The sequence below is a fragment of the Pipra filicauda genome, unplaced genomic scaffold, assembly GCF_003945595.2.
Source record: "Pipra filicauda isolate LSUMZ 115617 unplaced genomic scaffold, ASM394559v2 scaffold70_size2993248_pilon, whole genome shotgun sequence".
NCBI classification, from domain to species: Eukaryota; Metazoa; Chordata; class Aves; order Passeriformes; family Pipridae; genus Pipra; species Pipra filicauda.
This window is the reverse complement of record NW_024104876.1, coordinates 1,698,614-1,715,670: the sequence shown is the minus strand read 5'-3', so window position 1 is coordinate 1,715,670 and position 17,057 is coordinate 1,698,614. Positions and strand designations below refer to the sequence as shown.

Sequence of the window (17,057 nt, the reverse complement as noted above, 5' to 3'; positions counted from 1 at the left end):
TCCTCCGGGCCGCCAGGCGGCGCTGCGGCGCCGGGCTGAGGGGGCGCTGAGGCGGCGTTATGGCGGCGCGCTGAGCGCTGAGGGGGATCATGGCGCAGCCCCCGCCGTTCCCCGCCCGCCTCCCGCCGCCTTTCCGCGCCTTCCCGCCGCCCTTCCCCGGCCCCCCTGCCCGCCCCGCGCCCTTCCCGGTGGGGCCGGCGGCGCCCCCGCCCTTCCTCCTGCCGCCGCCCGCCGGCCCTGCACTTGAGGCCGGGCCGCGCTTCCCGCCGGGCGGCCCCTACTTGGCGGCGGCCCCGCCGCGGGTCGGGGCCGAGGAGGAGGCGGCGGCGCAGCGGCAGCAGGACGAGCTGTGGCTGTCGCAGTTCCTGGGCCGCCGGCGCGCCGCTCCCCCTCCGCCGCCGCCGCCCACCGCCGCCAACCCCAGCGGCGCCCGGGCCGTGGCGGTAGCGGCGCTGGGGCGGGTGGCCCGGGTGGCCGCGCTGTGCCGGGCCCTGCGGCGGAGCGAGGCCGAGGGCGACGGGCCGGGCTGGGCCCGGGTGCGGGAGGAGGCGGAGGCGGCGCTGCGGGAGCTGCGGGAGGTCGTGCGGCCCCTGCGGGAGCCCGGATACCGCGAGGAGCTGCGCAGGAAGGCAGAGAGGGCGAGGAAGAGGAGGCTGCGCCTGCAGCGAAGGAAGCTCGAGGCCAGGGCGGCCAAGGAGGAGGCGGCGGCCCGGGCCGCCGAGCGGGAGGCCAAGATCGACCAATGGCGGGCCAAGTGCATCCAGGAGGTGGAGGAGAAGAACCGGGTACGGCCCCGAGCGCCTGGTCCTGCCTGCCCCGGGGGCTCCTGAGTGTCGCTCCGTTTGCAGGGCAGGATGACCAGCCAGTAATGGGGTCACAGTGGTCTGTGCCTGTCCCACACCCGGCTTAGGGCCCCGCGGGTCAGTGGGTGCCACCGGGGTGCTGCATGACTTCAGCTTGCTTGGAGACATGCCCTTTCCAAGGTCTGCAGCCCTGCTTCTTCCTTGAGAGCCTTGGTGGGCATCTCAGCTTTGCCATGCTCATGTCCTAGCCCTTGACAGTTGAGATTTAAGTTGTTTCTGAACTGCTGGAGGTTTTCCTTTCTGGTCCCAAGTGTCAGCCTGCCCACGCTGCTCACAGCTGCCCTGTGGTGCTCAGCACCATTTCAGTATCCATCAGCCTTGCCTACTGCTCTCGTCCTTCTAAAGCTTGTTGTTTGCAAGCTTCTGGGTCTCATCTGGAAGTAAAATGTCTCCAAAGCAATAAAACCACCTTAAATTAGCCTTCCTGGGAAGTGCTGTAGGCACTTCGGTTGTTTTTGTGTTGGTTTTTGGCCAAAGAGCTCCCATTCTGCTGGTCTGCTGCTGGGATGGTCCAGAGCAGCTGCTGAGGAAGGGTTTGTGGTCAGATTGTGGCAGGTTAATGGTCTTTAATTGCAGAGCTGTGGAATTGAGGTGGTTTCTGTTCATTGTTAATGTTTTCCCTAAACTTATGTGGTTAAAGGCTATCAGGCTTTATGAGTTCATTAGCCATCCTGGAAGTGTTCAAAAACATGGATGTGGCACTTGAGGACATGGTTTAGTGGTGAGCATGGTGGTGGTGCTGATTTGACAGTTGGACTCGCTGATCTTAAAGGTCTTTCCCAACCTTAAAGATTCCATGATCCCATGATTTGGTCCAAATTTATGAGTCCCACAGCACTCTTTTTTGTTTTCTGAAGTCTGTGGTGTTTTAGCCTGTTTTTCTTAAAAAGGCAAGGCTGGATGGTTGACTTGTAGCTGTTGCTGTGAAGTAACTGATCTCCAGTGCTTCAATCATCTCTTGGAAAATACCACTTGATTCTTGTCCTCGAGTGATGTTTCACACATCATGTCTGTTTTTGTCTCTCACAGGAACGAGAGCTTAAGGCTGCTGCTGACAGTGTCTTGTCTGAAGTACGGAAGAAACAAGCAGACACCAAGAGGATGGTGGATGTCCTGCGTGGGCTGGAAAAGCTTCGGAAACTGAGAAAAGAGGCTGCTGCCAGAAAAGGTGAATTACAAGATTTTCACCCAACTTTTTTTATTGCACACCCAGGAAATAAGATGATGAGGGTGCCCTGTGCTGACTAGCAAGGTGCAGCTTCAAAAAGCTGTGTCTTTGTAGTGGATTTTAGTTACAAGAATAGCTGTAAAATGCTGAATTCACAAGTGGTTGTGTTCCTGTTTTTCCAAGCTTGCTCTCGATAGAACAATTATTCCGATAAGAATTCCAGCTGTTAACAAGGTTAAGCTCGTGTTTCTCTGAGATTTTGCCAGCTCTGCTCTCAAGTCTGATAATAAATCCCCTTCTGAATCTGAAAACTTAAAATCACTTCTCTTTCTCTTCAGGTGTTTGTCCACCCCCCTCAGCAGATGAAGCATTTGAAACTCAGGTGGAGAGTCTGAAAACGTTGCTCAAAACTCGCACAGAGCTGTATGAGGCTGAGGAGAGAGCATTAAGGGTTATGCTAGAAGGAGAACAGGAGGAGGAAAGAAAGAGGGAAATGGAAAAGAAACAGAAGAAGGAAAGGGAAAAACTACTACAGCAGAAACTGGAAATGGATTCCAAGCTGTTTGGGGATCCAGGTAAATTCTACATGCCATACTTAGCAGTGTTTTTCCACACCACACCCGCATCTCACAGACACTGAGGTTTGAAATGTAGGCACAGAACTAGTTGAGAAAGAAATCATCTGCTGAAGTAATTTATGGTCTGAGAAAAAGGTGGAATAAACATAGTGTGCTCTTAACACCTGTGGTGTAAGAGGAACTGCTCAGCTGATCAGTGTAGACTGCAGCACATCTCAGCTGATTTCATACTGTTTTGCAAGATTAAGCTACTGATTTGTAGATTAAGCTGTAGTGAGGCTAAATAGAATAGATTGAAGACTTTCAGCACCCAACAGATGCTTTAGTCTGGTGATTGGTGTGACTCGGGTCATCTGTATAGATTCAGTGTCCATTTGTTCCCTTTCTTTAGAAGATAGAGGCAGGAAAAATTTTGGTAGTCTTGGCTTTCCTCTGACAGCTCTGGTACAGACCAAGAGACAAGTAACATGTAACTAGTCCCTAATATATTACATAGGGACCTGATTTCAAGTTACAGCTGGGCACTAGCAAATGAGTTGGCAAATTTGGGGCTTCTAAGACTCACTAGAATCAAAGGTTTTTCTGGATTATTGAACAATTTCTGTTTCTGTGTTTTCACAGCTGAATTCCCACTCGCCCATCTATTGCAGCCCTTCAGAGACTACTACTTACAAGCTGAGCATTCTGTAGCAGCTCTTATCCAGATCAGGTAAAATCTTTATTTTTTTGTCAAAGATGACAAATACTGTTTGTTGAGATTGTAAAATCAGCATCCCTTTTGGTTTGTCAACTTCCAAATTTGGTTATGCAACAGTTTGTACTGTTTTTTTCAAGCTTTTTGCTTGAGGCATATCCAACACATGCCCATGTGAGGCAGAGTGCACTTCATGCACAACTATTGCATTTAACAGCAGTACAGTTGATTTTTACGTTTGTCTTTTGACAGACAAGTTTCAGAGTACAATTTACAGTGGTTTGTGTATCGATCAGTGTGGAAAAACACTTCTGTGGGTATATTATAAATCTTACCAGCTGTCCTCTCAACACTCTCTCTGTTAAAGGCATGAATGGGATCAGTACTTGGTGCCAGCTGACCACCCCGAAGGAAGCTGCATCCCTCCAGGATGGGTTCTCCCCAGTCTCCCCACCAATGACACTTGGGCCACTGCCGTCAGATGATTTAGTAATAAATTATGTTAACGTTGGAGGATTGTTTCATTAAAATTACATGTGTTAAATATGAGAGGGCCCGAAGAGGAAGTCTCATCCTCTCTTTCGGCAGCCAGGTACTGGAAAGTCTTTACTGGAATGTCTTGAAGAAAAGTTTTAAGAACTGTTTTTGCTGTCTGACTGTGCAGGGAGATATCTGAGCAAGCCCAGAGCTGCCAGGCCTCTCGTGGTGTGGAATTACAGTCTCACTGTGAGTTTTTGTTAAATCTGAGTCTTAATAAAGGAACATTGCTGACAGTGGTATTTGTGCCAGTATTAACATTCTATTTTTAGTGGCTTTTATCTTTATAGAAGATGATGAAATCTCCAGAAATAAAGAAATACTAAAATATATATATATATATACACACCCCATTAGTAAACATATTATTCTTCTTAAATGAAGCATGTCAAGTATCACTGTCAAAATAGTTCCTGTATTTTTGGGTGTAGAAACAACTCTATTACAAGTTTGAAGTACAAACAAGACAAGGTTTTTCAAGGTTGATTAAAGCAGCTGTTGACATTTTACTTTTGTGGACTAAAACTGGTACCACAACATGGAAAAAATTCCCAGCTGTGGTGAAATAGGTCAGACAGCCGTGTGAATAGACACAAATTTGATGAATAAGCCTGCTGGAAAAAAACCCAATAAAATCTGAAGTCTGTCCTACTGAAATTGTTTTGCCTATATAACTATTTTTGTATAAGGACACATCATGTCTGTAATATTTGATTACAAAACACAGCTCTATTTTGTAAGTTGTTTTTTTTGTACAGAATAAATAGAGAAAAATGGATTTTTTTTTTTCCATTTGAAGCACTTTTACAACGAAGGAGAGATTTGTTTGAATACTTGGCATCAAATACGACTCCAACATGGAGAGAATTGCTGGGAAAAGGTTTGTGTGAAGGAACTTCTTCCTCCTGCAAGGCGACAGAGGCATCCGATGTCAAAGCCGTCCGTGTTCTGGACAGTTTGCTTGTGACAGTGATGGGCCATATGGATTTGGGGCTTTGCTGGGCTATGCAGATGGTCGTGGCACGTTTCCAGAGCTGCAGACCTGATTCTTGCTTAGCCCCAGTGTGTGGGAATCGAGTTAATCTCTCCAGTGCTTTTCCCCTTGGCGTCACAACGGCGCGTCATCCATGGAGGAGGCGACGTCATGGCCTAAATTCCACACCTGGGCCTTATGTGATATCTTAATAGTTTATTGGCTGAAGCTTTGCAATGGTTTCTGTTAGTAAGAGCACACAAACTAGTAGTTTTTAACAGAATTACTGTGAGTGCAGAAGTTTGCAGTTCTTGCTCACCTGCAGCACCCCAAAATACAGATTACCAGGAAGTCCTTTGGATGTGGAGTTCTGATTTCCTCCTCCATACATCCCCCTGTCACTTCCAGCATTTCGGTACTCCAGACCCAAGGCTGAGTCAGATCCTGGGGAGTCTTCCCTGATGAAAATGCACAAGTTCAAAAATAAAAACAATTGCATGAAAACAATACAACTCCAACACTTCCAGTTCAGGAAGCTTAGTGACCGGAGAATGCTCTGCTTAAACAATTAGGCTCCTTATCCCGTCAGTGCGTCTGAGGGACAAGCCAACCACTTAAGCTACGATTATCTTAAAACTGTCCAAGTCAGCTGCTTGTCTGACACTGCAGGAATTTAAAGAGCTGAGCAGTAGATAAGCAGGCAGTGGAGCAGCAGCCCTGTTCTCCCTGCCCTGCGAGGAGAGCTCCATGAGTTCGTCTGACGGTAAGGATAACTTCATCTTATTAATAAACACAGGGGTTGAAAATGCCAGGGGATGATCTACCTTTAGGTATATTTCCATCCCTCAAACTTTCTGTGGTTTGCTTTGTGTATTTGTTCTTGTCTAGCAATGTATGCATTAAAATATTTTATATCTTTAGTGGGGAAGATAGAGAGGAATGTTTAAATCAACTCATAAAATACGTGGAGACAGAGTATTCTTAAAAATTGTTGTCTTCATGTTGAGGAGTCAGATTTGTCTGAGTATAGTATTTCCTACTGTCTTTAAGTTTTAAAAAATTACTATAGTCCAGAAGAAGACAGGGGTTGGCTGTGTGTTTCCAAGACTCCTTTGCATCCTATTCCTCCGCTGGTCCTGCTGCAGTTCAGGTTTCTCATGTTAAGGCACATCCTCTTCCTGATGTGAGTGAGCTGGTTCGTGCACTGGCCAGTGTCTGTGATGTGAAAGTGGGCAGGGCTGGTGTGGGGTACAAGCTCAGAGACCTTCTAGGAGTTGCCTTCTGGTGTGAGTTGGTGTTTAGGACTGACCATCTTTTATTCTTGTCTAGTAGCGGTTTTCTTGTCATCACACCCCCCCCAAAGGACTTCTTGTTTTCTGAACTGGGAATTAACACTTGTGGGTGCCTTTCTTAGAGAACAGTATTTATGCAGTGAAATACAGGAGGTACCATCTTCATATTTTCTTCATCCTCATACCTGAAAGTGGCATTTGAACCCAAGTGAAGCCATTCTGGGTGACAGATGTTGAGACACAACTTTCCTTTGCACCTTGTACACAGGGATTTTGGGAAGAGCCAGTTTACAGCATAAGCTATAGAGAGGGTCTGTCACCCTTGCACACAGGGGCCGTGCTTGGAGCTGCAGAAAGCTGGGGAAGGTGGTTTTGCCTGCAGGTCTTTTCATGTGTTGTCTTTGTCCGTGCTGACGTGGATTGTCCCTTAGGCTGAACGCTCTTAGGCTGGAGCAGATGGTCTGGCTCCGTGAGGGCTCCCCACACGTTGCCTGTGTCCTGTGTTAGTGGCAGGACACGTGCAGGAGCACAAAGCTCGTTAGGGGCTCTGCTTGGGCAGAGGTATTAAAGGCTCCTGGCGTAAGCAGGCAAGAGACAACCCTGTTGTCATTCTGATAATGACCAGCTGAGTTGCACTGAGTGATTGTGTGTGTCACTCATGTCTGTTTGTGGTCTGGAAACAATTTGTTAGTCCTCTGCCAACATAAGAAACTACTTGGAATCCCATTTCCCCTTATAGACTCTTATTTTTGCATTAAACATGTGGTTTTTTCATCCTTGTATACATTCATCTAAGTATTTCCTTTTTGTGGAGTGTTTATCCTCATTGTCAAAAAAGCTGTTTTAAAAGGAAAAAATGACTGTGAGAAGCACTTAGGGATGTCACACACATATTTACAGTGTGTCCTGAGGATGGGATGTCACACAAGTATTTACTGTGTGTCCTGAGGATGACTGCTGAGGACTTTGGGATGAGCAGGCACAGGCTGTCGGTGCCAGGACTCGTGGGGAGATGAGCCACCAACTCTTAGCAGTTGATAATCTGTAAAAGAAATAATTTTGCATGCTGTCATCACTGGGAAGCTCGAGGCTTCATGCAGTAAGTAGAGGCTTTTTACTAAATTGAGACATCTGTAGAGAGCTGATGGTTACACTATTGCAGTAATATTTTCCGTGCCACCATTCCCAATTCATCAGAAATTTTTGTCTCCCCTGCATTCCTGCTCTAAAACCATCACCACACTTAAAATGAGTAGATGGTTCCTAAAAGCTAATCTGACCTTAAAATGGCTTGTTTGACATCCCCCTAACTGTTAAGTTTGCCTCATGCACCAGCCTCCTGGCCTGGCTCCTGATAAGCTGCTGTGGTGCCAGAGGGGATGTCCTCACTGCAGCTCCCTCCTCCCTCGGGATGCTCCGTGTGATGGCTTAGCAGCACATGGCTGTGTGCATGAGCTCTGTCACCACAGGTTACACAGGGAGAGGAGACCTGCAAGGTGTTCTCCTTGGCTGTGGTTTCTCCCTCTGTAACTGGAAAAAGTGCTCAGTGTGTCCCCAGCTCGGAGAAGGGATCATGCAAAGGGCAGCAGAGGGAGGGAGAGGCAGGAGGGATGGGAAACAGCAGGGCATGCATGGAGGTGGAAGTGAAGAAAAATGCTCAGGATCTCTGCCAAAGAAAGCTGTAAGCTTGGTCAGGTCCTGCTGGCTCAAGCTGAGAATAGCAAAGGTTAGTTCAGACAAATCTTCCCGGTGTCAATAAATAAGATTTTGCCCATCTGGGCAATGCACACAGTGGTTTTTACTTGGCTGGCTCTTGAAAAAGCTCATCTTCCTCTCCTTCCACCCAAGTTAAGAGGTGCGAGTCCCGCCTTTTACAGTTCTGTTTCCTCCCTTCCTCCAGCAGCAAGAAATCAGGCAGGAGTGATGAGCTACCTGGATGAAGTTCCCTTCAGGATGGCCCTGAGCCTCGACGGGGACTCAGGGGGAGAAATCCCCTTAATCACCGCCCCGGACATCGAGGTGCCCGACTGCACCGACATCCTCATGAGCACCATGGTGAGTCCACACCCAGATCACTGCTGGGGGATGCTCAGAGGGATGTTAGTGGTGCTTTCCTTTTCTTAGGAGAGAAGGGGCACATCCTAATTGATCTCCTCTTACTTGACTGGTTTGCAGCAGTATTGGGAGGAGAGGATGATTTGTGATATGTGGAACTGAGGAAGGAGTTGTTTTGGGGTTGTCTTTTAAAAATCCTGTCCAACAGGAGGCTTGGGTCTTTCTGGGATAGGAGGACAAACTTCTGCTCTGGGGTTGTTTTCTACTTTGGAATTATCACTGTCTCATTTATTAATAATATTTATTAAATATCAATAATTTTAACAGATATAAGCAGGCAACATTACCTGTACTGACAGCACATGCATAATTTATATATGTATGTAAGTTTTTATATATATATATACATATATTTATATATGTATATAAAGTATCCCGTGTTTCTCCCTAGTTGGGATGCATTGATGCTCTCCGCCAAGGCCAAGCAAGATTGTGCTGCTGCTTCAGGCTGATCCTTCTGGAGGGACGTGGGGGTGTTTTCCTTAGGGAGGCTGTTTTGGGTCCACAGATGACCCAAGTGGCAGGAGCAGTAAAAACAGCATTCCTGGGCTGTGAATGTGCTTGCCTGCCTGTCCGGAGGAGACCTTGTTTGGAGAGCTCTGGGACGGGCAAGGCTTGTTTGTTCCAGGAAAATCCTCAGATTTCAGTCACAAACAAGCTTATATTTTAAGACAGACTATGTGGAAATGACAACTCTGTTTGGGGACCAGCCGAGCCCCTGGCGCCACAAGAGACTCCCATGGCTGGTCCTGCCGCTGCCTGAGGTGGCATCACCCTCCCTGGTGGCTCCAGAACCCCTGTGCCTGAAGTGCCACTAATGAGAGCCACAAACAAACTCTGCCACCACCCTGGGGGTAGCCTGTGGCTGGATGCAGTGCCTCTCTGCAGCTGCCTAAAATTGGGATGCCCACATCCCCTATCTGCACCCTCCCACCTTCCACAGCAGCCAAAGTGACACAGAACCACCTCTAAGTATAAAACACTTCTCAAAAAAATTGTAGGTACAACTCACAATAGTAATAACTTTATACAGGGACTTTTTTCAAGTGTAAATTTGGGGATTCCCTATAGGGATGAGGCTGGCACAGCCCAATCCTACAGCCAGCCCTGATCAGGGAAGTAGGATCTGATATGGGAAGGCTGCAGCCCTTAAGCTGCCTTGCAAAGTGAGTGGTTTGCTCGGTGCCAGGTGGTCTGGTTTCAGGTGTCCTCACCACCTGCCTCTCGCTCTTCCACAGCACGACTTCTCCCTAGAAAGGAAAGTGCTTTACTGGGTCGAGGTGGCCTCTCAGCAGCAAACCTGCCGGCACCGGGTCACCTCCGAGGTCGTCCCCACGGCCCCGCCGTGCTGGCTGCTGCTGGTGGACCCCGCCGACAGCTACGGGGGCCGGGCGCGGGACGCGGCGGTGCGGCGCTCCATCAGCATGAGCGCCGCCGACACCTCCTACGGGCACGCCAGGGGCAGGGCGGGCCTGTCCGACACCGAGAGCGAGACCTGGCACTCGGAGGAGGGTGACTACTCGGACGATGAGTACTCCTCGACCTCCCTGGAGGAGAATGACAAGGATGAAAAGCTCCTCTCCAGGAGGAGAAGCTCTGGGAGAAGCGTGGCTTCACGTCTCAGCTTTTACCAGACCCGACCAAAGACATCGCCTGGCTTGCTGGAGCCCTCACCAGAGAACAATGTCCACAGCCCAGCCAGCCCGGACCCCAGCAAGCAGAGAAGATCCATGGTGATATTTAACAACATGAAGAATGAGCTGGAGGCAGCCAGGAGGAAGCTGGCTGCTCTGGTGCATCCTTTGAACAGAGCTGCCACGGGGGGCAGGGGGATCCCGGTGCCACGGCTGCTCCCACAGTGTCCCGGCACCAACCGTGGTGTCAAGTACGGGCCAGCCCAGGACGTGTCTCAGCTGGGGACCTTGGTGCCAACTCCTCCAGCCACACCTGCACCAATCCCACCCATCAAGCGGCACAAACCCACAGTACCGGTGAGCTGCTGCCTTTGCTTGGTGCTGAGAGAGGAGGGAGGTGGAGGGCGTTGAATTGGTCTCATTTGCCAGAGACTGAGCAGCAAAATGGATTCAAAATGAGACTTCAGGAACACTGGACCCATGAGAAATTACTGATGAGTTTTCATAAGAAGTGAAGGCAGGGTTTCTTTTTTCCTCTGAGGTTGTGCATGTTTACTTGCTCTGTCCTAGTCAAAACACCCCTGTTTTTCCCAAGAAGCAGGATCTAATTTGATTATCAATTGAAACACTAAAAAAAAAAAAAGAGTGAAATAACAGGGGTTTTCCCCTCTTTTCTCTCTGTTACCCCCCTCTTACAGATATAGGCGGGGTTTATAGAGAAATGCTCCTTTACAGCCATCATATCTTTTCTAGGAAACTTTGGACTTCATAGTCCTACTAAAAATACAAATCATTGGTGAAAGAGGGATGTGACAGGATGGAGTAAATATCACTCTGTCACCTTGAATCTGAATTGCACCATGTTTTTTTAAGAAATCACATCTCATCCAGCTACTTGAGAGATTTTAGGAGATGAATTACTGAAAACCTACAATTAAAACCATTGGACACATGAATGACCAGGTTATTTATAGGCAGTTGTACTAGACATGGGGTAATTAAGGAAAGATTAAATGCCTGTGTGTATTTGTACATCACCCAGCCTGAGCACTCTTTGATCTGATCTGTATCTATAGCTGAGCCTGGATTTAATTAAATCCAGTCTCCTTTGATGCCCATTGGATGTTTCATGTATAGGAATTTTCCTCTTCTGGAGACAGCAAGGTAACTGCCGGTGTTCAAAAGCGTTGCTTCAGCCTGGGTGTTTGACATCATCCCATGAGCTGGAGCAATAAGACTCTCTTCTGTTTTTTCCTTGCAGTCCCTCAGCCCCTACACCTGCCTCCCCCCTGCCTGCACACCTGGGAGGCCCCTCAGCTCCCTCAGATCCCAGCCGGATTCCTCGGCTGACCTGCTCTCCGCTCTGAGCCAAGAGGAGCGAGACCTCATCGAGCCTGTCATAGCCCTGGGCTACCCCACGCACAAAGCCATCCTCACCCTCCAGAAGACGGGAAGGCAAAGCTTAAGTCAGGTTGGTGGAGCTGGTGCGGCACAGCGGGAAACCTTGGGTAAAGGAAAACTTGATTTTCCTGGAGAAAGGAATGGCTGTCTTGTTTGGGGTGGATTTCTGATTGCCTTGGCTCTCCCACTTTGGTGTCAGACCACAGCTGACAGGCTTTTCCATGAGATCACACTTTTGCTGTAATAAAATAGCAATGAGTCGCCCTCAGCTTTTCAGCATGTAATCACGGCTGGTTTCGTTATCTGTTCAATCTGTTGTGTGGAGCTCCATGTCCTTCTGAGGTACAAATTTTGCCCCCATACATGGAAAATTTTGCACATCATTTTTTCCCGGCTGTTGGATTTGTGTGATGATTACCATGGTTTATCCTGTCAGAGCAGGACTGTACGAATACCACAAAGATTTGGCTGGGCTCTCTCCAAAACACAACTTCCCTGCCTTGCAGCAAGCAGGGAATCCATGCAAGCATTGCAACGGGGTCCCAGAACTTTTTTCCTGAGGAACCCTCTATAATAACCTGGAATTTATTGAAAACAATTAACATACAGACTCTTCCTACCTGTGGTGTCTGAGTACATTCTTGCCTGCAGTGCTGCATCTCCATTCCTGAGGTCTCTGCTTGTGCAGATGAATTCCACAATGGTCCAAGGGGGCCTTGGAGCATCTATGACATGAGGGATGATGCTGGCTCTGACTCCCTTGGCAAGCTTGGAGCTGGACCTGCCCATCCCAGCAGAGGATTTTAGGGCTAAATTACCCAAGTAACTCTTGCAGAGAGAGAAGGGGCTTAATTGAAACTCAGCAAGAGGGATGTCCATGAAGCTGTCATGCCAGGGAGCAGGAGCAAATCCTGGCAGAGGCACGAGCAGGCACAGTGCCAAGCAGCCTGTGCTGGGTGCCAGTCTCCTTCCCATTCCCCTGGGAACTGCCTGTGCTGTGTGGGCCAGCTCCCACCCGCCTGGTCGGCACACAAAGCTGCTCTGTGGCTGAGTCATCCTGCAGCTCCCCTCTCCCTCCTGAGTCACCCCGGCTGGACCAGCCCTCCAGACCTCGCTGGTGTTTCAGGAGAGCTGAAGTGGGAAGGGAAGATTGTGTCCTCAATTCATGGAGGTTTCATCCAGGCAGAGGGAGATGGACAGAGCCCAGCCCACATTCTTTGCACAGAGCCGTGAGAGGATGTCTTGTGGCTTCAAAATGAAGAAACAGTGCATCTTTTTAAGGATGGAAGTGGGTACAGCCTGCTCCCTTCTGTATAAACACTGGGACTCCCATTCCCTTGGAGAAAAGATTCCTGCACCAAAATACAAGGTCTGCCTTATATCCTGTGCCTGCTTCACCAGCAGATTCCATCTTTCCCATTTATGCCCAATGCAGCCAAGATAAAACGTAAAGCCTGACCTTTTGTGCATCTCTTACAAGTACAAAACTACCAAATTAGGCTAAACCTTCCTGCAAAATATGTTCCAACTGAAGTTAAAAAGAGCTGTAGGTGCTCTTCATTGCTTGCTGTGTCACGCAGGATTTCAGTGTGTGATGACAACAGCTTCAACTCTGAGGACTGATTGTAGTACCAGATGGTAGACAAAAATTGCTCAACTTCTTTGCAGTGTCAACTCAAAACTAGCAAAGCCCACCTTGGTAGAGAAGGCAAGTTTGTGGCCTTAAAGAGGCGATCCCTTCTCAGTTTTGGTGGAAGAACTTTTCTGAAAGGCTCAAGCAGGGTTAGTTGCCCCAACGTGCCAGAGGTTCATCATGTTATGGCCAAGGGCTAAACCAAAAATGCAGCATTGCATTTTGCTCAATGATCATTGATCAATTCAAAATGCATCCTTGATCCATGGAGCCCTCGATGTGCCTGTGAGCTGAGACATGACAGCGGCTGCAGCTGCTCAGCACCCATCTCCCCAGGCAGCTGTAGGCACACGGCAACAGTGTTAAAAAACTTCTTGAGGAGAAAAATATAAAAAACACTGAGTTGACAATGGCATCAATTTCATGCTGGGCTTGACCAGGCTGCCAGAACTGTCTGTGTTGTGCCATGAGTGAGCAGCTATTCCTGCCACAACAGAGCAAGAAAATACAGCAATGAGTTGGGGTTGTCACTGGTCAGGTAACGAGGGAAATAAAATCAGGTTAGGGATGCCAATGACCAGTGACTGTCTCCTCCCTGAGCTGCTCCTTAAGGCTGACATTTCTAAAAATCCTTACTCTGCTGTTCAGCCAAACTAGATCAGCTCAACATTTGAGGGACTTTTTTGCCTTTTTCATGTGTTTTGTGGTCTTTTACTGAGTCCTTCCCCTTGGCTAGGGCAGTGCTGGGGAGGGTGGAGGTCTATACACTGGTGGATCTGGGGAAGATATGAATCAGTTTGTCCTTGGATGAAGATGGCACAGCTCTGGGGAGACCCGTGGGATGTTTTTATTCCCCCTGCTATTGTATAGCTCATTTATTATTGTCTGTCCCATATGTTTTTGGACAGTGAGTGATTCTCGCGGTATTTAAAAGATGCTGCTGGGAATTGTGCTGTCAGCACTCCAAGAACAACGAGGAAAGCCAAAAATAACTGTTTACTTTCAGTAATGGCAGCACACGGGTCTCCCCTGGGGTAGGTTTTGCGCTTGGACCCTGGAGCAAACCCAGGGGTGCCTGAACCCCGGAGCATCAAAGGGATGTGGGGTTGGCTGAGGGTGGACATCCCACGGGGACAGGCTCTGCCTCACCCACAGCCCGGAGGCCATTGCTCTGTATCTCAGAGGTTCAGATGTTTGGTTTGCTCCTCATCCTCCCTCTGCCTTGTTCCCATTCCCACCCTGGGAGGGTGAGGAGGACCAAGATGTTGTCATCTCCCGCTGGGAATCATGTGGACAGACAGACCACCCTGGCTGAGCATCAGATGGGAACCAGCAATGGTGGGTTGCTCATGTCCTCCCCATGGTGTGTGCCTGGTTGGTGTCAAGGTGGGCTCCTGTTTGCCCTCACTCCCTGTGCCAGCAAGGCTGGATTAACCTGGTTGTCTTCCTCTGCAGTTCCTGAGCTACCTGGGTGCCTGTGACCGGCTGCTGAAGCAGGGCTACGAGGAAGGGCAGGTGGAGGAGGCCATGGAAATGTTCCAGTACTCAGAGAAAAAGGTCAGAGTGGGATGGCAGAACCCAGCCCTTTGTGCTGTGTCCTCCGGGCTCGCTTTTCCAGCGGGCTGTACCCTTCCCTCCACTTCCACTGCCCCTCATGGGGGTCAGACCCACTGCCCTGCCACCAGCAGGACCCCCATAAGGACCCTCTGGGAAAGGACACCTGCTCCATCCCCTTTTCCATCCATCCTCTCACCCCGTTGTGCAGCACGATGCTTGTTCACCTGCTGTGCAGGGAATCCTCTCCCAAGCCCACCAACACCTGCTCTTGCTCCCTCTCTCCCAGCTCTCCTCCAGGGAGAAAAACTGTGGTGACACACTGGGAATTGGTCTCCATCATCAGTCTCTTCCTGGGTAATGAAGAGCCTGGGGAGGTGAAACTGCTTGAAGTCTGGGCTGGCAGTGTTTGCTGGGGTGCCGACAGCCCGTAGGATTGTCATGTCACTGCTCATTAGGGCAGTGACAGTGGGGGCTGCCCAGGTCTCAGTGTCAGGGAAGGTTTATTTATTGAGGACACGGCTCTGGGTGATGTCATGGCACTGGGGCCCAGCCTGAGCAAGGAGGGAAGCAGGACAAATGAATTCCAGCTTGTGCTCACTGCCTCTCCCTGCCCTCTTTATAATGCAGACAAACACTGCATGGAATTGATACAAACTTTATAAGGAATAAGTGAAGCTGGAGGCTGACTTTATTAAATATTTCTTATTTAAGAAGTTGAAATGCTACCAGGGGTATGTGTGTCCTCGGGCTGCTGTTGTGGTGCCCTTTGGCGGTGACACAACTCAGCCAGGGCGTCTGGCTGCAGCCTTGTCCCACAGCACTGCTTCTGCTGCAACCCCACGATGGATCCATCCATGATAATATCATTCCCCTCTCTTCCTTCTTCCTCCAGGCAGCTGAATTCTTGCATCTGTTGGCTCAGTTCAACGATATGGGTTTCCAGCAAAATGAAATCAAAGAAGTTCTTTTGCTTTGTGGGAATCAGAGGGAGAGGGCGCTGGAAGAGCTCGTGATGAAAACCCACTGAGCAGCACCCTGGACCCATCACAGCTTCCCCTCTCCAGACTGCACCAGAAGCACTCAGGTGGTTCTGCTGCTCCATCCCCACCCCTGGAAACAACCAGTCACGGACCTTCACAGCTCTTCCTTGTCCATTTTATGGACATCCATCATAAGAGTGTTTATCATTCAGGCACCGACTTCATAGGAGGAATATTTATCTCCTCACCCACACGTCCCCACCCTGATCATCTCAGCTGTTCAGATTAGATGAAATAAGATCCAAACCGCCTTCAGCTTAGATTTTTGCAAAACCCAAACCACAGTGTTCTCCCTCCACCTGGGGTGATGGGTGTCATGTTTTCAGCTACAATCAAATGTGGATTCTTAAGAGATTATATAAATCATCAGAAGAAATTGTTTTCCTAAAATCTGAAGGAACATGTGTTGGTCCTGGCTTGGTAAGAGTCTCAGCTGACTTAGTCATGATTGAATATTGTAATTGAAATCCAATTTGATCACATTAGCTTCTCCTTTTAAACCAGAAATGTGATAAAAATACACAATTCCATGAAGGTAAGGAAAGAAAACAGGCTTGCCTTGCTCTGAAATACATGAGGTTGAATGCAAAATGGTGGAGGTAAGAGTTTGTCCTCAGGGAACTTTCTGAAATCAGAACAGAGAGACGGGGAACTGCTCACTGCCCTCATGCTCTGCCCAAATCAGGAAAATTCAGGGGATGTTTCCCTAAACTGTGAAGACAGTGGCTCCAAATGAAGTTAAGCATGAAAGTCAGCATCGGGAACATCTGGATGCTCGGGGGAATTTCTGTATGCAACTGAAGGACAGAGAATGGGATGTGTGTCTTGGTTTGGCACTGGAACAGTGGACAGTGTTTTCACATAAAGTATGTTATTTTCCTGTGAATTAGATACAGATGTAATTTCTTTGAGTAAAGATGCTTGGGGGGTTCTTCTGCAATGTGTTTGTGTCTTTTCCTGTCAGGATGCCAACTGGCACAACCCAGCAGAGAAAATCCTTCGTTAGTTGCATTAGTACCATTTTTCCATTGTATCCTTCCAAATAATCTCTCAGTCTAACATACTGCCATTGAGGTAAAACACTGAGTCCCTTCTCCCTGGATCTCCAGGTGGATGCCAGACACCAGCAGGAAGGTACATCTCTCCACGGCTGCCTTCATTCTTGCCTGGATGGACAAGGAAACTTGGCATCCAAGTTTTGGGGGGCTTGACCCATCCATTCCCAAGGAAGCTTTTTTCCTGCCCTTCTTTAATGGCATTGAAACAGAAAATGTGGTACCTTGTGTGACCAAGGGAGATATCCCCGAGGAGCTCACAGGCTCCTCCTGAATCTCCCAGCCCTGTTTTTGCTCCAGCTTTCCCTTGGTTATACAAGCTTTTATTTTTGATGTGGCCCTTATAAGGCAAGTCCGTTCTACAGACAGCTTTTCCTTACGTCCTCTCTTGCCAAGATGATGTCACCTTAAAAAAGAAACTTGAAAAAGGTTAAACTGTGATTAGGACGATCGTGTCGCCTGGAACTGTGATCTTTGGCGGAACGAACCCCTGAGGATGGAGAGGGGGAGATAAAGG

General features: G+C 48.7%; 2 protein-coding genes across 5 annotated transcripts; both read left to right on the top strand.

Annotated features, from left to right (window-relative positions):
* The first annotated feature begins 67 nt into the window (after positions 1-67).
* On the top strand, positions 68-3,814 carry PDCD7 (programmed cell death 7). Its single transcript, XM_027714688.2, has 5 exons — positions 68-785; positions 1,893-2,031; positions 2,370-2,606; positions 3,231-3,318; positions 3,671-3,814. Exons 1-5 carry the CDS (start codon positions 90-92, stop codon positions 3,786-3,788), a joined length of 1,278 nt encoding a protein of 425 aa, XP_027570489.2. The 5' UTR covers positions 68-89; the 3' UTR covers positions 3,789-3,814.
* Positions 3,808-16,425, top strand: UBAP1L (ubiquitin associated protein 1 like). Of its 4 annotated transcripts, none has more exons than XM_027714687.2 (7): positions 3,808-3,895; positions 4,640-5,576; positions 8,009-8,160; positions 9,459-10,211; positions 11,116-11,325; positions 14,344-14,445; positions 15,338-16,425. In XM_027714687.2, exons 2-7 carry the CDS (start codon positions 5,561-5,563, stop codon positions 15,470-15,472), a joined length of 1,368 nt encoding a protein of 455 aa, XP_027570488.1. In that variant the 5' UTR covers positions 3,808-3,895; positions 4,640-5,560; the 3' UTR covers positions 15,473-16,425. The 4 variants fall into 4 exon arrangements, with proteins under 4 accessions (XP_027570488.1, XP_027570487.1, XP_039245060.1 ...); XM_027714686.2 differs by having other exon boundaries at positions 8,006-8,160; XM_027714685.2 differs by having other exon boundaries at positions 3,886-3,895; positions 4,640-4,720; positions 8,006-8,160.
* The last annotated feature ends 632 nt before the right edge of the window (positions 16,426-17,057 follow it).

Coding starts and splice junctions, on each gene's coding strand:
- UBAP1L (XM_039389126.1), top strand. CDS start 7,888: ATGCACACAGTGGTTTTTACTTGGCTGGCTCTTGAAAAAGCTCATCTT. Junction 8,161..9,458: donor ACATCCTCATGAGCACCATG/GTGAGTCCACAC, acceptor GCTCTTCCACAG/CACGACTTCTCCCTAGAAAG. Junction 11,326..14,343: donor GAAGGCAAAGCTTAAGTCAG/GTTGGTGGAGCT, acceptor CTTCCTCTGCAG/TTCCTGAGCTACCTGGGTGC.
- PDCD7 (XM_027714688.2), top strand. CDS start 90: ATGGCGCAGCCCCCGCCGTTCCCCGCCCGCCTCCCGCCGCCTTTCCGC. Junction 786..1,892: donor AGGTGGAGGAGAAGAACCGG/GTACGGCCCCGA, acceptor TGTCTCTCACAG/GAACGAGAGCTTAAGGCTGC. Junction 2,032..2,369: donor AGAGGCTGCTGCCAGAAAAG/GTGAATTACAAG, acceptor CTTTCTCTTCAG/GTGTTTGTCCACCCCCCTCA.